Source organism: Coptis chinensis, chromosome 2 (assembly GCF_015680905.1).
Source record: "Coptis chinensis isolate HL-2020 chromosome 2, ASM1568090v1, whole genome shotgun sequence".
Lineage (NCBI taxonomy): Eukaryota > Viridiplantae > Streptophyta > Magnoliopsida > Ranunculales > Ranunculaceae > Coptis > Coptis chinensis.
In genome coordinates, this window is record NC_141457.1 from 88,692,483 (window position 1) to 88,720,146 (window position 27,664).

The window sequence follows — 27,664 nt, forward strand, 5'->3', positions numbered from 1 at the left end:
TTTTTAATTGTAATATGTCTTGATATTTTGCAAGTTTGTGTGTTTCAGTCAGATAAATTATTTTCTAGGTTATGTTGATTTTATGTTATTCTGTAGTAGCTCCAGTTATTAAGTCTTTTGGCGTTGTTTGAGGATGTTGTCATAGACTAAAGTAATAAATCAGTGGTCTGTGGAAACTATGAATCATAGGTATTGATACAGTTTGAATTGACACGGAGGTATACCCCCTTTCCCAACTACCTGCAGTGACCATGCCTTAATTGACTTATCGCCAATCCCTGTATAGAGATGTTCAGTTCCAGAGACAGCCAATGCATGAATCCTATTATAGTGGCAATCTTTTTGCTCATACCATTTTTTAGTGGCTCCTGTCCAAGAACTACGCCAAAACTCCATACACATATGCCACTTCCACTATCACTACTTATGGACAAAGGTTTGATGGCATTCACAAAGACGACACTCATGAATTTATGCTCATGGCATACGAAGGATTGCATATGAGAAAAGTTCTGCAAGAATAGAAATGACTAAAATGGAAGTAGTAAAATTCAACCTGTATGGAACTTAAGTGTAAAAGTCACTTATTTATCCAATTGTCGTGAGTTATAAGCTACAATATTTATTTTTTTACGTTAGAGATTAACTCCATATTTAGCAATAACATCATGTCTAAAGAATAAGCTAATACTAAAAATGAAAAATACCCCCGCTTATAAGCTCTCTGCAAAAATGATGAGTAGATGGCACAGAAAGGTTTAAGGCTTTCACAGGCCAATCCTATAGCAAATGTTACAGCATGTTGTTCTGAAATCCCAACATCAAAGCATCGTGTGGGAAAGCGGCGTAGGAACATATTCAAGCTTGTCCCTCCTCCCATTGCAGAATGGATGGCTACAACACCTTTATCTGCATCTGCTTCATTAATCAAAGCCTCTGCAAAGTAGGTAGTGTAAGACTGAGTACTACTGCTCCCAATAAATTTGCATTTCCTAAGAAAAGTATGCCAAACGCAAAAATAAATTCCCAATTGAAAGAACATCAAACAGTGTAATCCAAATAATGATGAAATAAGGCAGGAGCAACTGACCATGTCAATACCGGCATCTATTGCAGCTATAACAGAATCTGAATAGTTTGCATGAGGTGGGTTGATAATCCTGTCTACACCCTGCCAGTCTGAGATAAGAAAACCCTGCAAAAAGCACACAACAATTAGACTTACTTTCGGGTTTGAATAACATACCGGAAATGCTCATTTTATATTTAGACTAAAATGTCATACTGATCCTCTCATTTTCACCCATTAATTAGATCATGTACGCGAGAAGTTAAGAGTGGGACTCAGATCAGTTGAGACATTTTGCCAGGCATGTGTTGCATAATTTTACAGTGATATATTAGATGTAGAAAGAACAGAATTACTGCAACAATTTCACTGGGGTGCAGGTCAAGTCCATGAGCATTAGGTAATGTCAATTATGATACTATGACATGGAGTATCGCACTATGACAGTATGACCTGATCTTTGCCAGCATGAAATAATTTCACAGTTAATTTTTAGAAGTGATCGAAATTACTAATGGTCGATCAATCTCTTAAAATTCCATTTAATGTCGTCAAGTATAAAAAAAATATTTAAGTAAATGTGCTAAACGTTGTGTAGGATTGTAGTAGCATGCTTCTCTATGCTGAAGGACTTTTGAAAGCAATTTGATAGAAAATGCAATATAATCTTGAAGTTTACAAAGAGCTACATTCTTAAACAAATTTGGAAGGCAAGGGTTAAGGACAATCCATTTCTTAATTATATGGAAGAAGGATAAATAGTAAATACTCACCAATTGTATGGGTTTTTTCTACCCAGAAATTGTTCTTTGTAAACCGATGCATGTGTAGAATCATGTATTATGGCAATCTGGTGACACGGTACCTTATTCTTGCTATCGAAGGCCTCATAACTTCTGTAAGAGATTCGCCATCGAATTTCTCTGCTATTGAAATATAAGTGTATTGATTTGCTTATTTGGCAAACCAATCTCAGTTTCCATTTTTGTTTTTTTGTATTGGTATATAATTTCCTTGTGCATTGGTTTAGATATTGCTCTTTATATTCAATTTGCTTTGGTTGGATGGAGATATGGAGAAAAGTGAATGTTTGTTGTGGACCTTAACTAATGAATTTGGTCGAATTGAAATGTAAGTGTATTGATCAACTCATTTCCACCCTTTTATTTTGTAATAGTTTTTTTATGGCTATTTATTCTCTGCTTTGACTTCCTATTGTGAAAAATAATCAGGAGATATAATAAAGTTGTTGATACTTAAGCTAGATCAAATAAATATTCACTAACAATATTAAAATAACTAAACTAATTCTAAAAACTATTCTCATTCCCTCTTCATAATTGCCTTGAGATATTCCATCTTTTCTTTTGAGAATATATCTTCCTGCACATTTGATAATCCGATGTAGTCTTCTTTGAGAATTGTATTTTTCTTCATTGTGCAGTAGTGCAATCGATTCTGTTCTAATTTAATAGATATATCAATTTTTTTTCTGTGCAAGTGTGATTGCATAATGTTGTAGTGGAGATTCACTCTTGATGAATGTGCTTTCGTTACAATTTCCATCGTCATCTAGACTATCCATGTAGTTGACCTGTAATAATTTTTTGTTTAATTTTCCCACACATAAAATGAATCAGAAGACATTGGTTATGGTATTGAATCAACATATATTGTCTAATTATATAAGATCTCAAAATAGGCATAACCAAAGAACAAAAATAGAATTAAACAAAACACATTGCCAAGTAGGTGTAAACCAATAAAATAAAATATGAAAAATAAACAAAACAGCTTTGAGAAGGAAAATTCTATGTAGAAAATGTGATAGATTGATCACAAATAAATAAAAAAATGATGGCATTATTTTGAAGTACTGCTCTTTTGTCGCTCCCTTTTCTTCTTCCTTCTTCCTTACTATGTTCCCTTATCGTTTGTTTCTTTGTTTTCGAATAGCTCTTTGATTTTCAGAATTGTTTTGTTTGTCCCTCGTTTAATGTATCCAAACAGATACCTGATAGTCGTTGTATTGTTGTACTGACCTGTTGTACCTATAAAATTAAATGTATAAATTTGAATCCATATTTTAAGTTTAAAAAATAAATTTTATTACCTTGAATTTCCTCAGTATAGTATATGTTTCTACCAAACGGAATTATCTTTTTCTTTTTCCATATCTGAACATTTGAAAATATAGTAATTGCTTGAGTCACAATTGAAGAGGTATTGAAAATATGAACATGTTTGAGAAGATATTAATGAATAATTTTTTTACAAATAAACATGTAATATGTAAAATTAAATATCGCAAACCTTATTATTGTTGTTCCAAACATATTGCATTGGAAAGTGAACATACGAATATCCATCAATTTCATTGTCACTTTGATAATCCAATTTCTTTGCAATTATTTTTCAGCCTAAAAAGGAGTTCAGTAACATTATATTGCCCCCTTGAGTACGAGAAAATCTTTTATATTGTCCAAATTTATCAATTAACTGTAACGCTGTAAGGGCGCCTCTATCTTGATTTAAAGATGAAAGTGTGAGACTAAGATATACAATTTGAATCTAAGTATGATCTCCATAAATGTAGTTCTATGAGATATGATCTAAGGAAAGCAAGGAAATTTTATAGCATAGATAAATGCTTCAAGAGTCCTCCTCAACTATCTATGGTTAAATCTTCACTTTTTCTTTAAATGTTTTATATAGCATGGACACTCATTCTATTGAATTTCTTTACTTTCTTCCTTTCAGAACAGAAATGTTGCTTTAACTAATATAAAATCCTCCTGCACAATCTTGGGAGGAGTTTTAATGGCTAACGCATACAACTTCATCTTTCTCATAGTTGTGATTATGATCCCACAGAAAGACGTATTGTATTAGTACATAAAAAGGAATTTGAAAATGAAAAATAGACGAGTAGTCGATTACAAGTGTCTGCACATTGTTTTATTTTGAGCAAAACCTGGGGAGGGGTACCCGGAGAAATCATGCACTCTATCCCATTAGAAATAAAATCTGGACTTAAATAACACCCAGTTCAATCTTCTCGCCATTCGACAAAAAAGCAACTGCACCACTGTGTCCTTCTCTGTAGTACTTGGAATATCTGAAGTCCATCTGAGCGGCAACATCTATACAACTTCACCATCTACTATATAATTTCTATTTAACTGATTGTTGGGTATCCAGGAAATGTGGTACACGCTTTTGTGGAGTCTCATTCCATCAATATTGACGTTTCTCTCAGGGTCCTAAACTGTGCCTGCGGACATCTGCTTCAAGTAAACCTTCCTCCAATCAAGTTTTAACTAGTACACAGCCAAATTAGTGCAGACTCAGTTGTTGCAATTGTGCTACCTATCCCCTTGATCAACCTCATCCACAGTATCATGAACCCTTGAAGGTCTGTTAAGGACCTTTTCCAGATCTCTGTTTGGTCAATCTTTGCTCTGACGACCTTGAAGCTAAGGAGTTGAGTTTGAATGGAAATAATACAAAGTTGCAGCTATCTTATGATCTAACCCACACAACCGTTAGTTGGTAGCTTTCAGAACTTTTAGGTCTGTGGTTCCTTGAATATTTGAAGCAAAAAGCTAATGATGTAGGGGAGAAGTTCCTATAAGTGGTAGGTTGTCGTAGTAATATTGTTGGCAGAGGTTTCTGTCACATCCGACTGTTGGGAGGGACGTTCATGGAATGATCATTCTTGCCTTGCCATGTTTTATCCAAAGTTGCAACTTGCAAAAACGCCATCTCAGAATGGATTCTATATGATATTTCAGCAATCTATTTAACTGACTTGTTAAGTAGCGTTTACACTTTCCATCCTCCACGTTCATAAGGCTTTCAGCAGAAAGCATATCTTCACTGAATTGCCTTAACCACCCAATCACATTCTTTTGGATGATTAAAAATGAAATAAAGTGGACATCCATGAAAGGAATAGAACTATTGCATCTCAATGAGTAGGGCTATTGCTTGAGATGTCAACTCATCACCTTCATTTGTACATTCAACCTCCTCAGCACCCTGAGCAGACTCCCCCATTCTGGATGTTGTGTTTTCTCATTGGCAACAAAGGAATGGATTCTCTTGTCCACTTCAATCGAGCTATAACCAGCTCCCTTTTTCACTCCCCTCTCATTCATCTTTTTCCTCATCACTTCCACCTCTTCCCATCTGTAACAATCAGCCAATATGTTTGATAACATCACATAGTGACCCGGGTTCTCACAGCTCAATCCCATTAACTGGGTTCCACTATAAATGCCTACTCCCAAATTAGAGTGGGTCTTGCATGCACCAAGCAGTGCCCCCCAGACATCAATCGTGGCTTTCACTGGCATTGTCCTGATTAATTCCAGAGCTTCTTCTAGACGACCTGATCTGCCTAATATGTCCACCATACACGCATAATGGCCTTCTCTGGGGACGATACCGAAGTTTTTCATGCTATTAAAAATTTTGATTCCTTCATCAACCAAGCCTCCGTGGTTACAAGCTGAGAGAATTGCAATGAAACTGACTTGATCAGGCTCTTTCACTCTGTGGAAGATTTCAAGAGCCTTCTCCCCAAGTCCATGGTCAGCATAACCTGAAATCATTGAGTTACAGATGACAGAGTCTTCCTCCGAGATCCGATCAAACACTCTCCGCGAGTACGCAATATTCCCACATTTCGCGTACATATCAATTAGAGCACTACCAACAAAGGTATGAGATTCGAAATCATTCTTATATGCCCATAAATGAACCTCTTTTCCTTGTCGTATAGCAGAGATACCTGCACAAGCAGATAGAATACTTGTCACAGCAACTGGATTTGGTTGAATTTTACCACTAAGCATCTCCCCGAATGTTCCAAGTGCTTTTGAAAAATAGCCATTCTGTACATATCCAACAACCATTGAGCTCCAGGAAATTACATCTCGGTTCGTAGCATCTGTGAAGATACAAGCTGCATATTGAACTGAACCACACTTGCTGTAAACAGATATGAGGGCATTTGTAACCCTTCTATCAGATTCTAATCTGTTCCTATAGGAGTAGCCATGAATTTCTTTACAGTAAGCAAGGTACATTAGATCAGAAATGGCTGGGAGGATGCTTGCTAAGGTCACAACGTCTGGTTTCAATCCCAAATCCAACATCTCAGTGAAAAGTCTAACGGCATCATTAGGCATATTATTTTGAGCAAGAGAAGAAACAATCCCACAATATGTAACTACATCTGCATTTAACCCGCCATGTTTCATGTCCCGTAGGAGTTGTATGCTTTCATCAAAATAACCGTTTTGAGCATAGCTAGAAATTAGAGCATTCCACGCAACATTATCAGGTCTAATTGTTTTCTTAAAGATTCTACGGGCTTCTTCAATTCTACCGAACTTCCCATACATAGAAATAAGAGTATTACAGATTTCAGAAATACATTCAAGTCCATTTCTCAAAATATATCCATGTATTTCTCTAGCAGTTATATCAGAAGTGCATATTGAAAGAAAACTTACAATGGTCACTTGATCCGGTCTCAACCCGCTTTGGACCAACTCCTGTAGTTTAACCATGGCTTTACCATGAAACCCATTCTCAATGTAAAAAGAAATGATAGAATTCCATGACACAATATCTCGTTTACGCATTCTTTCAAACACTTTTTCTCCATCTATTACACTCCCACACTTTCCAAACATGGCAATGAGAGCATTGGAAACGAATAAATCCGACTCCAACCCACATTCCACAGCCATATTATGAATCTTCTTCCCTTGGTGAACATCAGCTAATAAACCACACATTTTCAACACACACGAAAAAGTATAAGAATCCAGTTTAAGACCTTCTTCCTTCTTCTGATAAAAAATATCCAATCCCTTTTGATACAATCCAATTGTGGTGTACCCCCTTATCATAGCATTCAAAATAAATACATTACGATTCAAAACACGGTTAGAAACTGTTTCGGCAAGTGAGATGTTTCCACACTTAGAGTAAAGATTAATTAGTTTAGTTGCAAAGTAAGAATCTTGTTCTAATCCCTTTGTTATAATTTTAGAATGTATTAGTTTACCTAATACTAGATTCTTGTTTACGACACAGTTTTCGAGTAGTTTTTCGTAGGTTGATGGGTTTAAGAGTTTTTGGTTTGAAGATGCAAGTGATGAGTAAGTGAAGAGTGAGATTGAGGTTCTGAGGGGTTGAGTGATTGATGAAAAGGGGCTCATATTGTTTGGTTTAAAGAGGAGAAATGAGGGTAAAGCTCAAATACCATTTCCATGGCGGGTAAGTTTGAAATAGAGAGATTTGAGGAGTCATATACAACCAATTTTTTAAACAAGTCTTGATCCTGTGGATTGCAAGACACAATACTCCATGGTGCACTGGCACAACTCCTCCTAGTCGAGTTGGTCAAAGTGCGCAGCCAGTACAGCTCAAGTTCGAGAGCCTCAGAGCCTAAGGAGAACCAAGGCTATGATAGATGCTCAATTGCCGAGAATGAAGTTAAATTAGTTTTGTTGTTTACAAAATTTTGGAAACTATCAACAACAATAACAATGCACGCCAACAGGTGGTAAGTAGCAAAGTTGGTAAAATCCTTGGGTGATGATACCAAAGGTATGGAATTCGAACCCTACCAGTATCAAAGAGTCGCTGGTCTAATTTAATAAAGGCTTGCAGGCGAGATGAGCGGAGCGAATGTTCTTTGGGGATGGCCTAAAATGTCATTTGGTTGGTTTATGTATCTCTCTCTCTCTCTCTCTCGCCTCTACTACGATTCTTATCTCTGCTCAAAATTTCTCTCTCCCTCCCCCATCTCTCTCTCTCGATACCCCCCATCATCTTTCCCGATACCCCACTACTGTTTTGGGGATTCATTATTTTTACTTTGCATAGGTGTTGTACAACGGGCACCGGATTAGGGCTAATAAGTTGATATTCCTTGGTATCTCTTGCGCAAATGAAGGATAAAACATTCTTTACATATTGAAGTTCTTACTGATAAAGGGTCTGGTACATATTACTATGAAATTTCTGGTACTAAAAATTATGGGTTGATGTTAGTTTGTTTAGTTAAATGGTCTTTTGATCTTTGTATGCTTATAGTTTATAAACTTGAGTTAGAGTAGAGTTCAAGTAGATTTCTACTAAATGTGATGTTAGTTTGTTTAGTTAAATGGTCTTGAATCCATAATTTTAGGAAGATGAGAATGCATTATCTCATGATGTGAATAGTTTACTATTTTATTTTGAAGAATGCGCTAGAATGCTTGTTTTGAGTGTTGGTCGAAGTAGAAGTAATGGTGCTAGTGTTTTTTTGGTTGGAGCAAGTTGTAATTATCTAAAAAATATTAGAATTATTATTTTTGGTCTCTTAGTTCTAGGCTTAGAATGGTTAAACTCTTGATGCAGAAGTGGCTGGAGTTGGTATTATTAGGATATGGTAATAATGCATAAGTGTGAAAATGTCGCATTGTGGAAAAGAGTATATAAGAAGTAAGAAACGTTTAACATATCTCTTGAATCTTGATGAAAATTGAGACATTTTTTTTTGTATAGTAAGAAAATGAATGACATTCTAGAGGTATTGAGTTTGAGTACTGCAAGAGTTTCTAGCGCAGGTCATAAACATGCTCCTAATACGCTTTTTCAGTAGAGTTGCAATACCTTTTCTTTTTATATGAACTTATCATTGCCCTCGAAATTGGCATTTCTGTGTATTTGTTATTATATTGTAAATTCAAAAATATTTATCTAGCTGTAGTTATTGGACCTGTATAGATGCTTCGGAATACGCAGTTTTTTTTTTGTTAACTTGTTATTACGGTGGTCTTCATTTTTGTTGATATTTGATCTAAATCCCCCACTGTATACTAGTAACCGACCCACACAGCAAATTTGAAATCACGTCGCTTAAGAAAAAAAAAAATTGAGTACATGACCAAACGGATACAGAAAAAAGAAAGTCAGAATCTATTCCAACAGCTGAGATGGGGTTATGAGCTAGTAATTGGACGGTAATAACGACGTGAGACACGTTGGTCAATTTGAACCTTGATATATCTATATCTTAATATTAAAGCTCCCACAAGGGGTATTTTTCGAGCTCTATTAAAATTCTACGTCATCAACTTAATAGTTAGCTTAAAACGGGAAACTCCTTTCCTTTTACAATCCAACTTCAAACGGGAATCTCCTTTCCTTTTAAAACCAAAACTCAAATAGTAACATAAAAACTCTTTATTTCCAAATTAAAATGGTATCCCTCCCCCAATTAAAAAACACGGGTTTTTAAAACATAATTAAAACAATTTGTTAAGAAATTAAAACGGGTTTTTAAGATTTGATTAAAATAATTTGTTAGGAAATTAAAATAGATTAGCAACGAAAACAGGAATCACGATTTGTTATGATTGTTGAGCAAATTTTTAAAAGAGCCGGTGCGTATGCACGGGTCTACTTTCTAGTCTTAATATTAAAGCTCCTATATGGGGTATTTTTCGAGCTCTATTAAAATTCCACATCATCATCTCCTATTAAAACGGGAATTCCTCTTCTATTGAATTTTTTTTTTAGGCACTTCTAATTAAAACAGAAATCATTATCCTATTAAAACGGAAATTCTTCATCTATTAGAAAAAAGAAATTCTAACACTTTTGATTAAAACATAAATCATTCTCTTATTAAAACATGAATCATTCTCTTATTAAAACGGTATCTCTCTCAGAGTTAAAAAACGGGTTTTTAAAACTTAATTAAAATAATTTGTTGAGAAATTAAAACGAGTTAGCGACTAAAACATGAACACGATTTGTTAGAAACTATGTGTCTAGGGTGCCACTCTAAATCTGCCACTCTTATCTCACTCTTCTCCTCAGCCGTCCGATCCCACCTCAAGATCATCAAATCTAATTCACTCAAAAACTGTGAAATTTCAAAATTTCGCACTATTTCAAAAACGAAAAACTCGATTTCCATTCCATCTCAATTCCATCTCGAAAAAACGAAGGGTTTGGGTTTTCTCCATCTCAATTCCAACTATTTAGTTCGATTTTCCAGCACCCAAATTGTTCGATTTAGGGAAAAAGGTAATATTGTTCCCATTTTCTAATTCCAATTCAGTCCCAGATGTTGTACAGGGTACTGGGTTTTGGTATCTGTGTTCAATCTTCTAAATATGACCCAGTTTACTTGCTTGGTAGAATCGACAACTTGGGTATGTATTAAAATTTGTGGTTTCGTATGAAATTCAAATTTGTTGTATGTTTATTCAGTAGAAATGTCAAAAATTTATAGCACATTGAAATCAACAAAATCAGTTTCATTGCAGTTTTTGCAATCTTTGGATTGGAAACAAGTAAAATTCTAAGTTTTGTTGAATTCATCATCTTTTATATGCAATAACGAAATCAACATATTTTTTTGAGATCTCTTGTGAGGATCTCCTTCACTTTGGGACCGCAGAGTAGAGAATGTGCTATCCATGCTTGTACTCTTTCTTGCAGTATATTATTTAAGCTTTACTTCTACTAACTAAAAGACAAAATTAGAGTAGTCCAATTTGATTCTTGTGTCAGATAAGGCTTCTGATCTATGGAAAAATTGTCAAGTTTTCACCCAAGAGATTTGTGCTTTTATATGGAGAGCATACACTCTATTTTGGACAAGGTGTTTTTTTTTTCTTCTGTTGGAGACTTAGAGGAATCGTGTGTCTATCATAGGACCTGCATGTTAGACAGGGTAACCATTTAAGCAGTCACTTGATGCGGATAAATGTACCTTTAACCAAAAGTGTTTAGGAGTTAAACATAACTACTTAATCCATGTTAGCATTCCATATTACTTGTGAACTCTAACTTCAGATGTCTTAACGACATACGGCAAATGCAGGATGTGCTTGATGACGAGTCCTTCGAAGTACAAAAATGGGTTGATCGCAAAGAAACCGGAGAAGGACCCTTCGCCTATGAAACCGATCATCTTTTGTAGACAAGAGGTAATAAAGCCGCTTGTTAATATGATTTGCTGTTATGTTGTAATATCGATCATTGGAACATAGCCAACTTGAATTGTCCTACTTGGGAGTTGGGACTTTGTTAACATATTTTGTACTAACCGCATCAATCTGCCTTCTGTTAATTTTTTTGGTACTATGTGAAATTTAATTTGTGAAGGAAATGATGATTATACTATGTGAAAATTAGATTTTGGGGGTATATTTTGTACTAACCGCAGTTCGTGGATGCGAGTGTACTCTTGCCCGTTTCTATTCTCATTGAATTTAAAGAAATTGACGTTAATGGTTTGATTATGTGTGTGTGTTGTGTCTGATGCTCACAATCAAATAAATATTTGATCTTTTTCTTGCTTCTGTGATATGTGTTTTGGATGCCAAGTTGGGCTGGAGAATCATAAAGGAACCTCACTACACTATATTAGTGTTTACAATCTAATAAGTGGTTGTTCCTTTTTCGCAGGGCCAATATTTAGTTCTGGTATGCGCACTGAAGTGTTCCAGTTTGATGTCTCATCCTCTGCCAATCCTGGTGCTATTGTACCGCAACACCACCGGCAATGTTTTTGCAAAAATTCTTCCTCGAATCTGTTTATCTAAGCAAAAGGAATAGAAGGATATCAAGTTGATATCAAGTTGTTTGTAGTCTCAGAATTGTGTTGGAGCTTCTTGCTCAAGTCTTTTTAGTTTGGTACTCTCTGCTTTGGTTTCACATTTCTTTCTCGCATGATCACTATGGACCTTTGTCAATGGCTGTTTTCTAAAATTAAGTCCAATACAACCATTTTTCTAATTAAGAGTGTCAACTTGTTGACTTAATGTTTGTAAGTTGAAACTAATAATGAAATCGGTGGTTTGTAAATGTATTTGCATTTGTATGTATCGGGGGTTTCAAAAGTTGATCCAGAGAAATGGGAGTTTGCTAATGAGGATTTCATAAAGGATCGAAGCATTTGCTTAAGAACATTCATAGAAGGAAGCCTATTCATTAGTCATTCTCATCCTCAAGGGTCGAGGATTCAGAAAGAGCACACTAGATGATGAAATAGATAAACTTTCTAGGGAAAAAGACCTCTATTCAGATCAATCTTTGGAGAGTGAAACAACGTAAGTCCAAAACAAAGGTTCGATTAGAGGAGTTGGAGCATAAGGTACAAGAAAGGGAGTAGAGGCGCAATGGGCATGATGAAATATTTGGCAAGAGCAGTCCACAATCCTACTTTTGTTGAACATCCGTTAGAATGGGCGCTTCCTCTATGAGCATGGAACATCACCGAGGCCCTTAGTTATATGATCGATGTGTAATTTTCTTCCGGAGAATTCATGTACATAAATTTCTATCGGATCACTCTTCTGAGTTATTTTGGTTTGCCGTGAGGAAGTTGCTAGGGTACTGTTGTATTTTATTTTGCCTGTCAGAGTTTTGAAACTGTGAAACAGCAACACAGAGTTTTTATTTTGCCTGTCAGAGTTGGTCATTGATGAGCAACAATCTTGGTTTAAAGTCTTCAACACACTCTGTTCATCCAATCTCCAAATGATTCCCCTATATATTATTATCAAGACTTTAGTGCCGAACTTTAAACTTCTTGTAGCTCGTCTGAAAATACCCTTTCGTCAGTGTTGCATTATATTTTACTTTATACATCTGAGCGTATGTGTGTGTTCCTCTATCTTTTTACTTTCGTAGTAGCTTATACACAATTAATGATTACGAAAATAAGAAAGAGAAGCATAAGAAAATACAAAGATTTGAGGCAGAAGTGAGACAAAAACATGACCATTTCTCACATATGTATAAAATGCCTCCTACACTATAAATTAGAGAACGCAAATGTGTGCAAAATCCTAGACAGGACCGTTCTTGGTTGATAATGTGTTATCATCACTTTCGAACTTTGAAACTAATCATTCTCAATGCCTAATCATTTTGGATTTGAGATTTTTGTACGAAGAAACGGTGTGGCCATGCCGTTTGGGACAAAGTCCATACAGACACGCCATTTTTTTTATCCAAGTTCAAATCCAAACGATATGGCCACACCGTTTGGACTTAGTCCCAAACGGTGTGGCCATGCCGTTTGGGACTAAGTCCAAACGGGTGTGGCCATATCGCTTGGATTTGAACTTGCAAAAAATGGCGTGTTCTGTTTGACTTTGTCCCAAACGGCATGGCCACACCGTTTGGACTTAGTCCCAAACTGCATGGCCACACCGTTTGGTACTAAGGCCAAACGGCATGGTCACACCGTTTGGACTTAGTCCCAAACTGCATGGCCACACCGCTTGGTATACTAAGGTTAACGGCATAACCATACCGTTTGGACTTAGTCCCAAACTGCATGGCCACACCATTTGGGACTAAGTCCAAACGGCATGGCCACACCGTTTGGGACAAAGTCCAAACAGACACATTTGATTGTTGAAGGTGTTTGATAGGTTTGTAACATACATTGAGCAATCAAATTATTGGAATCCATTCCAAGGGGAAAATAAGTTATCCCCAAGGTCGATTAGTTTTTCGGTTTCTTCCATTTTGCAAAATATTTGACTTAGCTGTAAACAAGCCAAAAGAGTGAAAATAACTAAATAAGCCACTTATAGTTCAAGATCGCTTTATAGTTTTATCTTGAAGGCCACAGTTGATACATGAAATTCATAATATATGAAATTTCTATTTCTCACTCTCGGTATATATAAAGTACTGACCACAAGACAAATACATGAAAAACTTCACTCATCAACCTTATTTATAATCAAGCACAATTGAATTTGAGCACAATTTTTTCATGAAAAACTTTAGCGCATCGCCTTCATAATCTACTTCTTCTTCAACAATCGCATCTTGATATTGTTGATACTTCAGCCTCTCGAGAAATTCCATCTCATTCATTCCTTCGCCATTGTACCAATGCAAGAAGACCTTCTTCCTAAAACATAACTGTAAAATTTTTGCACATAACTGTAATCCAAAGCAATTATTGTGAAGCTACATCCAAAGCAACTTAGGATAACTCATCATCGACAACGCCACCACGACATCCAAAGCAACTTAAGCCAATAACACCTTAACCACCCTTGATAATACACAAACCCGCTAAGAGAAGATGCACCAACAACAACTTAAATATTAACATTCGATTGAGTGAATTTCCGAATCGGTCGTTATCCTCCTTGTGCAAATAGAAGCTCGACTCTCAGTTGGGGAAAATGTGGGAGCTCGACTCTCATTTATATTCAACGACGACGAGCTTCCACAATTATTTTCTTCATCCACCCACTTAAAATACCTACATTTCTTATCCTTAGGCAAACGCGTTTGTCATTTTTTCGCAAAACGTAAAGATCGTCCAGATTCATTTGGGTATTCGAGACTCTATTAAGAACTGAGCTTCCACAATAAGGGCACCTCATTTATAGATCGAATTTCACTGTAGAAGGAAAAATTTAAAAAATATCAAAATATGCAAATGTAAAATCACTTGAATATGTAATAACTATGGAACCCTAAACCAATAACATTAAAAACAAATGAACAAACAAAAGTTAAACGAGAATATGCTAGTTCAAAACTTTAACAGAGTTCAAAACTCGACCGAGTTCACCGAATATGCTAGTTCAACGAACTCGACGAGTTAGCCGAACTCGACAATTCAAAACTCGAAGAGTTCAAAACTCGACAATTCACCGAACTCGACAGAGTTCAAAACTCGACGAAATTCAAAACTCGACAGATTTAAAACTCGACGAGAGTTCACCGAACTCGACGAATTTAGAACTCGACAGAGTTCAAAACTCGACAAATTCAAAACTCGACGAAATTCACCGAACTCGACGAAATTTAAAACTCGACAGAGTTCAAAACTCGACAATTCACCGAACTCGACGAGAGTTCAAAACTCGACAATTCAAAACTCTGACAGAATTTAAAACTCTGACAGAGTTCACCGAACTCTGACAGAATTTAGAACTCTGACAGAGTTCAAAACTCTGACAGAATTCAAAACTCTGACAGAATTCACCGAACTCTGACAGAATTTAGAACTCTGACAGAATTTAAAACTCTGACAGAGTTCAAAACACTGACAGAATTCACCGAACTCTGACAGAGTTCAAAACTCTGACAGAATTCAAAACTCTGACAGAATTCACCGAACTCTGACAGAATTTAGAACTCTGACAGAATTTAAAACTCTGACAGAGTTCAAAACTCTGACAGAATACGGCATGAAGAATACGACAGAGTTCAAAACTCTGATAGAGTTCACCGAACTCTATCAGAGTTCAAAACTCTGACAGAATACGGCATGAAGAATACGACAGAGTTCACCGAACTCTGAAAGAGTTCAAAACTCAGACAGAGTTCACCGAACTCTGACAGAGTTCAAAACAGTATACTAATATGCTAATGGCAGCCACCATTTTTCTTTTTTTCTTCGTTTTACAAACAGGTATGAAAACTAAATTTGAGATTTAAACTGACGAGCCTAGAAAATATTCCAAGGCACTCAAAGTTGTATATTCTTCATACATGAATATTTATGAGCTAGCCATACAGATTATACCACATTACCATCACACACACGATACATTACCACCTACATAACAAACCCGCGTATTGGGTCAATTCATAACGCAGAAGGAATGTCTCGCTACTTAGAAGTAGAGACTATACAGTTAACAAGCGAAAAAAATTAAAAACAAAGACAACGAAAATAGGAACCAGAATGCACAACACAACATAACGAGTTTGCGCGCGGTGGTGAAGTGAAGTGAGTGAGAATAAAGTGTGTTAATGGAAGTATACCTTAATTGGAACTCGAGACAGAGTGAAGTTCAGAGAGCTCAGGTGGTCGTTAATGGCGAAGGAATTGGGTTTTAATAATAGTCGATCCCTCTTTTTTTTTGGTAGATCTGTTTTTTTTTTTTTTTTTTGAGAAGTTGAGAAGGATTGCCGAGAGAGAGAGAACTTGATTTCTCAGAGAAGAAGAAGTTCTCGAGAAGAAGAAGAAAAACACCAAATTTTTTGTTATTTTTCGTTTTTTTTATTTTGAAATACAATCAAATTTTGAAATATCGGTTTTATGAGTAAATTAGATCTTCAGATCTAGAGGTCGGATCCGACGGCTCAAGAGGAGAGTGAGATAAGGGTGGCACTCTAAGAGTGGCACCCTAGACAAACCGATATATATATATATAGGATTTTAGAAGTACATACTTATTTTAAGTTAAAATAAGTACGTAAGTAAAACTTTACCTAGAAAATGAATTCAAACCTAATTTTTTGTGGATATCATCTACTCACCATAAACATCATCTCTACAAAATTTTAACTCTTTTGGAAATCTCTAACTTAGGCAAAAGATGATTGTAAAAATACTATTTTCTGGACCGTTAGATTTTTTTTTTAAAATGACAACAATTTTTAGCTAGGTTAGAGATTTTCAAATGAGCTCAAATTTTGTGGAGTTGATCTTTATAGTATGTAGGTAATACCCACAAAAAATTAGAATTGAATTTATTTTCTAGGTAATGTTTTACTTACGTACTTATTTTAACTTTAAAATAAGTATGTACTTCTAAGATCGGGCATATATATATATATACATGATTGTTGAGCAAGTTTTTAAAAGAGCCCACAAGGGATATTTTTATAGCTCTCTTAAAATTTCACGTCATCAACTCTTATTAAAATGGAAATTTCTCACCTATTGAAAAGATAAATTATAGTACTTCTAATCAAAACGAGAATCACACTTTTAAACTAAAACGAGATCTCTTCCCCAATTAAAAAATGAGTTTTTAAAACTTAATTAAAGCAATTTGTTGATAAATTAAAACGGGTTTTTAGACTTGATTAAAATATTTTTTTAAGAAATTAAAACAGATTAGCGACGAAAACATGAATCATGATTTGTTAGAAAAAATTTATATGTATAGTTATGATTATTAAGTAAGTTTTTAAAAGAGTTTGTGCGTATACACAGGTCTACTTTCTAGTAAGTAAATAGATACTCTATCAGTATATAAATAAAAATGTAATTATATCCACTCGATTAATTGCGATTAAATCACCGATTAACCGATTAATTTTATCTCACCCTGTGACCGATTAGTTCCGAAAACCGATATTAACAACGTAGGTTGCAGTTGTGGTTTTTCCTAGTGCATCATTGATGTTACATGCCACGTCACTGTGTCGGTCAACTATGTCAGTTTATCTATGTTAGTGTAGAATTATTGTGAACTCAACACCTTACCAGAAAATGCAATCACCAGACCAACCTGCCAAGCCAAACTAGTGCTAGAATACTTTCAATTTTTGTTTTTAACATATAAACTGATTTTCCTATGAACTGGTTTCGGTAAATTGATTTTCCTATAAACTGATTTTTGTTTCAATTAAGTCTAAAAATTATGCAATCCATATCAAAACTTACTAGATAAATAAGAACCTGTCAGACCGAATTGAACAAAAAATCGGTTCAATTAGTAGTTCGGTTTTTCAAACATTGATTACAGTAAGTGTGTGGTTCAGATCAACAGACGACATTTATGTCACCCTATCATACAGTATTCCTTTTTTGAGGATTGATAGCGTCCTGCCTTTTTATGGGATAGGACCATCCTACCCCACTAGAAACAAAAAAGAGTGACATGTTCACCTATTCAAATGGTTCCAACTAAAACACACTGAGTCAACTCATTTCCTTCTAGCATCTAACCGAATGTGTCGTCCACCACCAAAGCGGCTACCCACTACACCAGCCACCGTCCAACAAAATCCGGTCATCTAATTTAACTGACGGGGGACAGGTGTTGACAGTGACTTATAGCAGTGCCAGCTCAACCCTTAGACTAGTTAGGCAACCACCTAAGGCCTCAAATTTGAAAATGCCTCAAATATCCTAAATAATGTGCATTTTCATATATTTCTTATTTTTTTTGTTATATTTTGGATATTCTTATTGTTTATTGTTAGATAGTATAAAAGCCTAGTTTAATTAGACTTAAGTACTTGACCATTCTCTATGTACACATTGATTTTTGGAGAGATTTCTTTCAATATGGAAAGTGATAAGGCCGGACAATATTAGAGTACATCAGTTTACTTGCATGAATATAATAGAATCTCATGCTTCTAAAAGTATACATCAAATTATCTCACGTTGAATCTTGTTTCAAATTAAAATTCTTCTCCAAATCCAATATTTCTTCTTCTCTCACTCTCACGAATGTTAAGGTCTAGCATTCAACAAGTTAGTAGTAAAAATTTTGTTCTCATATAGAATGTCATCATAAGGGATAAAAAAGGTCTTGTGAGGGAGTAATATATACTTCCAGTGAATAATTAAGCACGTGTCCAACACACCTGGACGATCACACTCATCCACACGTCCAGGTTGTTGATGATCAGTTCATGCAGGTTAAGCGACCTCATTAGCACCCTGCACGCTCTTCTCCCAGAACGTCCACATCCAGAACGCTTACATTAGCCAGCACCCCAACGACTAGTAACGTATGGCCTGGCTGTCACCTTAAAGACCGGAACTGCAGGTGCGCACACTATAAGAAAAAAGGCTTTATATCACTGTTAAAAACAGTGACAAAAAATCTTTCGTCACTTTTTTTTTTTCCAAAACCGTAACGGAATGGGGGTCATTTTTTTTCCCCAAAACCATCACAAATATTTGTTCCAGACTAGTCTCTCTCTACCATAAAAAACGGTAACAACTACTCAAAAACCGTCACAAAAAATCTTATCATTTGTGACGGTTTTAAATAAACGGCTATGCATTCATCCTTTTTAACTGTCATAAAATCATTAAAAAAAAAAAAAAAAAACAGTTTTCTAACTTGACCCCCTGACGGTTTTAAATAAACGGCTATGCATTCATCCTTTTTAACTGTCATAAAATCATAAAAAAAAAAGTTTTCTAACTTGACCCCCAGTTCTTTCATCTAGAGGTTTACCTCCAAGATCACACATCATCTAAGTCAATTTATTATCTTTTTTGGTCAATGCATGTAAAAAAGACTTTATTGCATTTTGCCCTTTTAATAGTTTTCTAGTTTTAACCCCCCTAACTTAGACCAATTAGCTTTATTTCCTCAGGTTCTTTCATCTAGAGGTTTACCCCAGAATTTAGGCCAATTAGCTTTACCCCCCTAGTTCTTCTTTCATTTAGAGATTTTACCCCAAGACCACAACACATCCAAGTCAACTGAGTTTGACCGTAATGTTTTTGGTCAAGACAAATGAAAAGACTCTAATACCCTTTTCTAGGTATAATTACATAAATATCATGTGACTTTGGCAAATACAAAATTATAATTCAAATCATCTATAACACATGTCATGATCTTGTGAACTCTATTCGACAACCATACACCACTCTAAGGGTGTGGATATCATTTGATAAGAATTGGTATATAACAAAATATATAAAATATATAATTTATTTTTTTTATTTTTTTATTATATAAAATATTATATAAAATCATAAACTAATAATATAAAATTGTAATAACAAAATAATAATAATAAATGATAAATATATATATTTATACTAGTTTTTATAGTGGTAAAATGAATTATTCAAAGCAAATAAAATTTTAATTAATTTTAATTTTCGGATCGGATATTATCCGATATTCGAAATCAGATTCGAATAAATTTTTTAATATTCATCGGATTCGAATACGGGTTCAAATATCGATATAAATTTTCGGATTTGAATTCGGATACAACCATATCCGAACCTATCCGTTTGCACCCCTAGATTGTAGTGATGGTGTATAGCCGTCGGATATAGTTCACAAGATCGTAACATGTGTCCTAGATGATTTGAATTCCAATTTTGTATTTGTAAAAATCACATTATACCTAGAAAAGGGTATTTATGTAATTATACCTAGAAAAGGGAATTAGAATCTTTTTATTTGTCTTGACCAAAAACATTACGGTCAAACTCAGTTGACTTTGACGTGTTGTGGGTCTCTGAGAGGGCGAAGGATAAATCTTTAAATGAAAGAACTAGGGGGATAAAACTAATTGGCCTAAGTTATGGAGGGTAACCTTTAGATGAAAAAAACCTGGGGGTAAAAGTTAATTGGCCTAAGTTCTGGAGAGTAAACCTTTAAATGAAAGAACTGGGGGGGGGGGTAAAACTAATTGGCCTAAATTCTTAAGGGGTAAAGCTAGAAAACTATTAAAATGGCAAAAGGCAATAAAGTCTTTTTATATGCATTGACCAAAAAGATAACAATTGACTTGGATGTGGTGTGATCTTAGGAGGGTAAACCTCTAGATGAAAAAACTGGGGGGGGGGTAAAGCTAGAAAACTATTAAAATGGCAAAAGACAATAAAATCTTTTTATATGCATTGACCAAAAAGATAACAATTGACTTGGATGTGGTGTGATCTTAGGAGGGTAAACCTCTAGATGAAAAACCGGGGAGGGGGTTAAACCTCTAGATGGGGGGGGGTAAAGCTAGAAAACTATTAAAATGGCAAAAGGCAATAAAGTCTTTTTGTATGCATTGACCAAAAAGATAACAATTGACTTGGATGTGGTGTGATCTTAGGAGGGTAAACCTCTAGATGAAAAAACTGGGGGGGGGGTAAAACTAGAAAACTATTAAAATGGCAAAAGACAATAAAGTCTTTTTATATGCATTGACCAAAAAGATAACAATTGACTTGGATGTGGTGTGATCTTAGGAGGGTAAACCTCTAGATGAAAAAAAAAAAAAAAGGGGTAACCCTCTAGATGAAAAGAACTTGGGGGGTAAAAAAGCTAATTTCATGTAAGTTCTGAGGGGATAAAACTAGAAAACTGTAAAAAAAAATAGTAACAACTGCTCAAAAACCATCACAACAAATCATATCATTAGTGACAGCTTTAAATAAACTGTTATGCATTCATCTTTTGTAACGATCATAAAAAGTACCATTAGTCATGACGGTTTGGGTAAAACCGTAATATGTATATATTGTTTATTATTATTATTATTATAAAAATAAAAGAAAAACGTGAATATATATAAAAAACCCCCAAAATTGGGGACCTGCAATTAGCTACACACCTGAATAAACTACATATCTGAATATGATCCATTAAATTTCAAGTAACACTCATCAGCCTCTTGGTCCTTCAAAGCATTCTCTTTCGCCTTTGCCGTTAATGGTATCAATCCACAATGAGAGGAAAAGCTTGGAATTAACGTAGTTCCACTACACAAAAAGACACGTACGCCTCTTTCGAAATGAATTTTCTTGAGTAGGTAATACCGAACCATTCCCTGATTGCAGTTTATCTGTTCTATTGCAACAGATAGGATAACGGTCAAGAAAGAAGTAAAGACACAAAAAAACAATATTTTCTACCCCTTTTTCCGTAGCTGGTTTTGTGCAATACTAAGATGGAACTAAAACCTATGTGGTAAGTATAAGCATGACAACTAACTGAACTATACGTATGAACCTTGAAAAGAAATATCTAAATAGCAACAGGACCTAATTAGTGTGGTGATACATCATACATACGGCTTGCATGACATCCATGATCAATGTATGTGAAGAACAGACATCAGAATAAAAAATTGGCATGTGGAAAAAACTATGAGGGAACAATATGAGGAATTGAAGCAATAAAAGGACCTTTTCTCAAGCTTTAAAGTAAAAGCATCTCCAAGAGACAAAGCAAGCTTTGAGAAGAAACTCGCAAGCTTTGGGAAATAAAACTATACCATAAACTATACATCTAGAATGAGGCCGTTGCCCCAATCTATCATATTATTAAAAACTATACTCTATACGGATAGGCGAGTAAAAGGCAATAAGGAACTTACCTTTGGGAGGAGGTTTCAACGTTTCCTCAGTAAAATTGGAAAAGGAACGAATGCATTTATCAACTGTCAGCCAAGAAGCAGTCATCGTTCGCAATTGAGTTGAGCAAATTAGTTTTCTATCAGTACATTCGACTGTTAGTGTATACCCTGAAGATAAAATCAAAATAGTGGTAATTGTATTTTACATTTGTATATACAGTTCAAAAAGACAAAGTAATAGTTTAATGTAATCTCTAAACAAAGTACAGGATGCAAACTAACAAAGAAAAATGATATCGTTAAACATTCTACAAAGGAACTTGTCAACCATTTCAAACAGAAATTTAATGAATTCAAACCATACAAACAAAACCCATTCCTTCTTCCCATAAATGAACATCCCCTTAATCTTTGAATCTTTCAAATCCATTACCCAAAAAGAAGATAAAGTTATAGGTTTCCAAACCCGACTTCACACTTTTCATGGTTACTGAAATCCAATTGTTATCTGTGTAGTAGAATATCAAGCGAAACTCAAGAACAGACATGGAGCTTTTTTTGTTTAGATATCAGATATTGAGAGGTCCAGAAAGAGTCATCATCTCACATACAATACATATTTGTAGACTCAACCTTTACTCCAAATAAATATATAGGGTGGGTGTGTACGACAATATAAAGTATTCTATCTTCTTACACATAACATAATTCAAAATCCATAGAGGGAAAATTTTGTCCCAAGAAACAGATCTTTAAAAGGATACACCAGTATGACATGAATAGATTGACCAACAATTAATGTGATTATCTGAATAGTTTAAGTTGCACTAAATAGAAATCCTGAATAACTCTTCACCTTCTTTGTAAAACTTCCATTTGCATGCCCCAGCAACAGAATTGTGCCTTCAAAGAACGATGACGGGAGCATTCTCTTGGTAATTGTCTTCAATATGGAGTGGATGCAAGTCTTAAGTTCTTTTTGGACAACAAGGGGAACACTTAGTAGCTTGTTACTGACATGAACAAGTTGGAAGTGCGAGACAACTTGCTCCATTAGTGCCCCAAGTGACTTCTACAAAATTTAAATAGACAATAGAAATTAGGTTGAAAACCAAGTGACACTTTAGGGGTAACAAGCACTTTAGGGGAATATACAACATTCTGATATGTGAAACTTCTTTAGTAGCCCAGCATTCTGATGTCAGAAAGAAGTGGTAACAAGCACTTTAGGGGAATATAAAGCTAGATATCAACAGTTAGCTAAGAGAGTTGCATCATTCCCTATTTAGATATAAGAAAGCTCTACAACAGTAATAACATGTGCACAAAGTTTAGAGCAAAAAAAACATGAATTTCGACAGAATCTTCCCGTGACTCAAGTTTGAAAATTAATTCGGTGTCTTGCAACTTATGCAGTACAAATTGCATAACAAACAATAACTCTGGACCTTGATTTTGAGATTGATAACAAATTTGCACTCGTTTGAGGAGTGTAACCAGAGAAGGAAGCCATATCATGCAAGAATACTGGTTGCATACTTGCATGGTGAACTTATACTCCCACTCACTATGTATAGTTTCATCAGAAGCAGAATTACTTCTCCTTGTCACCACCGATTAAATAAGTAGATCGAACAAGCACTGAAGCCAAGCTGGTTCTCTCTCCAAGCGTCCTGTAAGTTCATCATGTCAGCTTAAGTTAAGAGTTTAGCAAGTATGAAACAACATATCCCACTAGCAATACCTCAATAAGTATACTATAATTGTCAGTCTTCTATGCTCAGCAACTTCAGGTAACACATCTACAAAAATCTATTATGATATATCAAGAATCAGCAGAAATTCGGGAGTCAAAACCTATGATCCCCAACAGAACGGTCCTTATCAAAACAATTAAGCATTAGCAAGTACCTGAAGCAGGTTATCTATGTTGTTTGCTTTGGATAACCAACACGGTACAATTGTGGATATCAGATCTTCGAACACTCGTTGTGAATGACCATCAGTCTGAAGAATTAGTTCTCATTTAGTTTCCAGAGAAGTGGAAGGAACAATGACATATCGAAAACATATCAAAAAAAAAGTCCAGCTAATTGTCCACTAAGCATAAAACACCTTGTACCAACAGGTACAAGAAACATACAAAAGTTAAACTGAAACAATTCCGACCTGTTTAGCAACCGATTTCCCAATGACAGTAAAGATACCGATGATATGGTCTAAGACTTTTGTCAGGGTTGATTTTTGCAATAGAAGAAAACAAAGAGAATATATGATTGTGAGTTACTGCATCCTTGGTAGCACGTGCACATTCAAGTAATAATTTTATATCATAGTTCTCAAGAATGACATCCTGAAAAAAAAAATAACATTATCATCTATTGAGATAAACAGAATTTATATACAAATAATGGAAACTTAAACCAAGAAACTTATTATAGTTGTTGTTGCTTTCAGGAGTTTCAGTGCGTATATCTGGTGGAGAGTTAACCATACTCTCACTCATTCTAGCTGCTCTTGGGAGGTGTGGTGTAAGTTTGTCTATCAGTATGGTGTTTTAGGACCTCCTGCTTAGTGAAGGATTTATTAGCAACTTCAGTCCAGTGAGTTCATAAATTGAGGCTAGCAGATTGTGTAACACTATCCCATTTTCTTTCACGTGATGCCTCTGGTTAGGAAGAAACAGGACATATTTGGTAGCAAATCGCTGTCTTTGGAGGAGGTCATCATTTCAGTCAAAGGGTTGGGAGGATGAAAAACACACCATACGGGAACTTTGTCTTTAGATGAGACACCCTAATGGGCAGTGTGTCATGTGGCCAGAATTTTCACTGGATTAACTATATATTTCTTATGTTAAGTTCTTCCTTCTTTTTTCCTGTCTCCATCTTGGACATCACAACCTCTTCTTAGTGAGATTAACAATATTTGACTCTATTTTACTGATCCAAAACAAACAACAACAAAAGGAAAATAAACTTATTCTAACTCTATCCAAAATGATACATGAAACTCAAACAGAGAGCAAACCTTCAGAATGTCAGAAAACAGAGAAGCAGTGATATCCTTAAGTGCTGATAACACTGTCTGTTGGATGGAACAGATTGTACTTATATTAGTTTCATAAGCGCCGGATGAGGCTCCCAACCACTTCTCATCTTGCTCAACAAGCCCAAGAAGGCACTCATTCTTACAAATTTTACTGAGAAGCTTGAATAGGGGCCCTGTACATAAGAGCGGTCCTGCAATTCACAGACCAATATGTTTCCATTGACACATTTCCAGACCACAAATCACATTCATGCGATAATTGAATAACTCTAGCTAATTCAAAAATGGTCGCAGAGATAAACCTATTCTCTATATCTTTCTTCAATAGCAACACATCGAGGAGAGAACCAAGAAAATATATTCGACTCCCCCATTTGTAAAACAGATTTTGATACATGTTAGCACTTTGTTTTTTCGTGGATCGTTTTTTCTTTTTCCCGCTTGATAGATCAACTAAATCATCCTCTTCCATAATAATCAAGTCAAGAAATCTTATCACAGTTGAAAAAGTAACCTGCACAATTTAAGTGCATAAATGTTTGGTGTCACAACTCACAATATTGTCCCATAACTAAGTAATAGGAAGCCCATCTCTTTAATAATCATATTTTCTAATTTTACAAAAAAAAATCCATGCGACTTCAGAGCAGTGAAGAAAGTATGCAAGCAACCACAACTTAAAATTTGACTAAGCATTCATATACATACTGTTAATAGAAACAGATCAGTTCAACATCCAGATCTGAAGTACGAAGTACAAACTTCTTCTTTCCCACCCAAATTTGACTGGATGTCAACTTGTGTAGACATCTTCATACAAGTCAACGGCATGAGAATTCACCACTAATTATTTTGCATTTCTATAATCAAACTACTAAAGAAACATGGAATTCAAATGGTACACATACTATGGACCTTTGTTCTACAGGCCATTCAATTTCACATATTTCACACTTTACAATTTATAAAGAAAACATATTACAAAGCAAAAGCAAAACTAACGGCATTATCAAATCGGGAATAAAACACAAATTGTAAAAAAAAATCAAATGAAAACTCATACCTTACTTGAATTAACTAGATATTGTCGTTTGAGAAAGGTGTGAACGCGTAGAAATCCTAATCACAATCAATTGAAATTCCCCTGTTCCAAAAAAAAATATTGGCATAGAACTCAAAAAAAAAAAAAAAAAAAAAAATAGTGCAACAAGTTCAAAATCGAAGAGAGAGAAAGAACTAACCTTGTCTTCAATTACTGCACTGAATTTTGGAGAGGTAATGAACGCTGAAATTGTTTTAGGTCGAGAATGAGTAAAGAGAGATCCGTGAGGAATTGTTTTAGGTTGAGAAGGAGTGAAGAGAGAGTCGCAAAGTGTTTTTTTTTTTTTTTTTTTTTTTTGTACTTAAAGAGTTTGAAGGAATCTCGCGAAGTGTTTATTTTTTTCTCATTTATGTACTTAGAGATTTTTAAGAAAGGAAGCGGGAGACACTGGGAGTTGAGAATGAACGTGGGTGTGTCGTGTTTCGAATTAGTTGTTTTTTAGTGGAGTTGACCAAAAACTATTTGGTTCCAAATAATGGATCAAACGGTCACTTAAGGGTGGGATAATAGATAACTATTTTAGTGAAATAGTCACAAATAGTTCTCCACACATATACACCTTCTTTAAAAAAAAACCATTTGTGACTGTTTCCAAAAAATATATCACCTAAAACTTTTTAAAACAATCACAAAAACCCTTTTCTGCCATTTGTGACCGTTTTGAACAGAACAGTCACAAATAACATTTTAAAACAGTTACAAAAAACCTTTTTTCTACTAGTGGCACGCCATTATTTTACCACAATACGTCTTTATGGCTCCTTAAAGGCCATCAAGTCCAGAACTTGACCGGACGTGGGAGAGGAGGCGCAAACACTCTCACTTATATAAATAAGAGGAGGAACTATGTCTGACATGATTCAAGTCTCCCCCAATAGAGAAAATTTGATACGTAGGCAATTTGTCCATACGAACTCGGTCAAATCCAATCGATAATCCTATCCCCCAGAATCAGCCTACACTTGTAAGGACAAACCAAATACATCCTTTACAGGTCTCTCATCAATTTACACTGCTTAAGACCTCAAATAACCTTACTTATAGTGGAGAGGTTGAAGATGGGTTGTATGGAGAACTTGCTAAGAACTCGGACTCATTTGAGAGAGTCGTAGGTTTTAGACTTTTAGTTCTTTTAAATTTGCAAGTAACTGGTCACCCTTTTTTCGTATGGAGGTAGGGTGGTCCTACCCCTATAAAAGTATAGGACGCTAGCAATCCTCTATCTTTTTAGTCTAATTTTAGGATGGTCCTGCCCTATAAAAGTATAGGCACTAGCAATCCTCTCCCTTTTTAGTCCAATTCTGAAGGAGAGTAATTGATCAAGACACAAGTCACAATTCACCAAAAAAAAAACAAGTCACAACTCACAACTCACGTAAGTATCTCCTGTTCGATCATTGATGTTATTCACGGAGAATAACAGTGTCATGCGCACCCTTAGTCACAGAAACTGTGGTACACCCTCACCGATCTCGCTCTAAATTCGCGCTCTAGACACAAAACCGTGCTCTCACAATTTGTAAATCGTGCTCTTTGTTTCTTGCATCTCATGTGAATAGTCAAAATCTTCCCAAACAAACACA

General features: G+C 35.3%; 1 protein-coding gene and 1 long non-coding RNA gene across 4 annotated transcripts; both read right to left on the reverse strand.

The window, feature by feature from the left end:
* Positions 1-477: 477 nt before the first annotated feature.
* LOC147518694 (putative pentatricopeptide repeat-containing protein At3g01580) lies at positions 478-6,993 on the reverse strand. Its single transcript, XM_086593982.1, has 3 exons — positions 5,080-6,993; positions 708-1,195; positions 478-556 (listed from the first exon to the last, which is right to left on the reverse strand). The coding sequence occupies exons 1-3, from the start codon at positions 6,991-6,993 to the stop codon at positions 478-480; spliced, it is 2,481 nt and encodes an 826-aa protein (XP_086450108.1).
* Positions 6,994-20,992: 13,999 nt separating this feature from the next.
* LOC147518695 (uncharacterized) lies at positions 20,993-26,430 on the reverse strand. Of its 3 annotated transcripts, none has more exons than XR_015211860.1 (10): positions 26,221-26,430; positions 26,043-26,123; positions 25,282-25,493; positions 24,959-25,170; positions 23,840-23,935; positions 23,673-23,740; positions 23,497-23,601; positions 22,785-23,000; positions 21,950-22,096; positions 20,993-21,415 (listed from the first exon to the last, which is right to left on the reverse strand). It is a non-coding gene; the product is annotated as an uncharacterized LOC147518695 (long non-coding RNA). The 3 variants fall into 3 exon arrangements; XR_015211859.1 differs by lacking the exon at positions 25,282-25,493 and adding an exon at positions 24,098-24,281 and having other exon boundaries at positions 26,221-26,360; XR_015211861.1 differs by lacking the exon at positions 25,282-25,493 and having other exon boundaries at positions 23,377-23,601; positions 26,048-26,123; positions 26,221-26,360.
* Between the last annotated feature and the right edge of the window lie 1,234 nt (positions 26,431-27,664).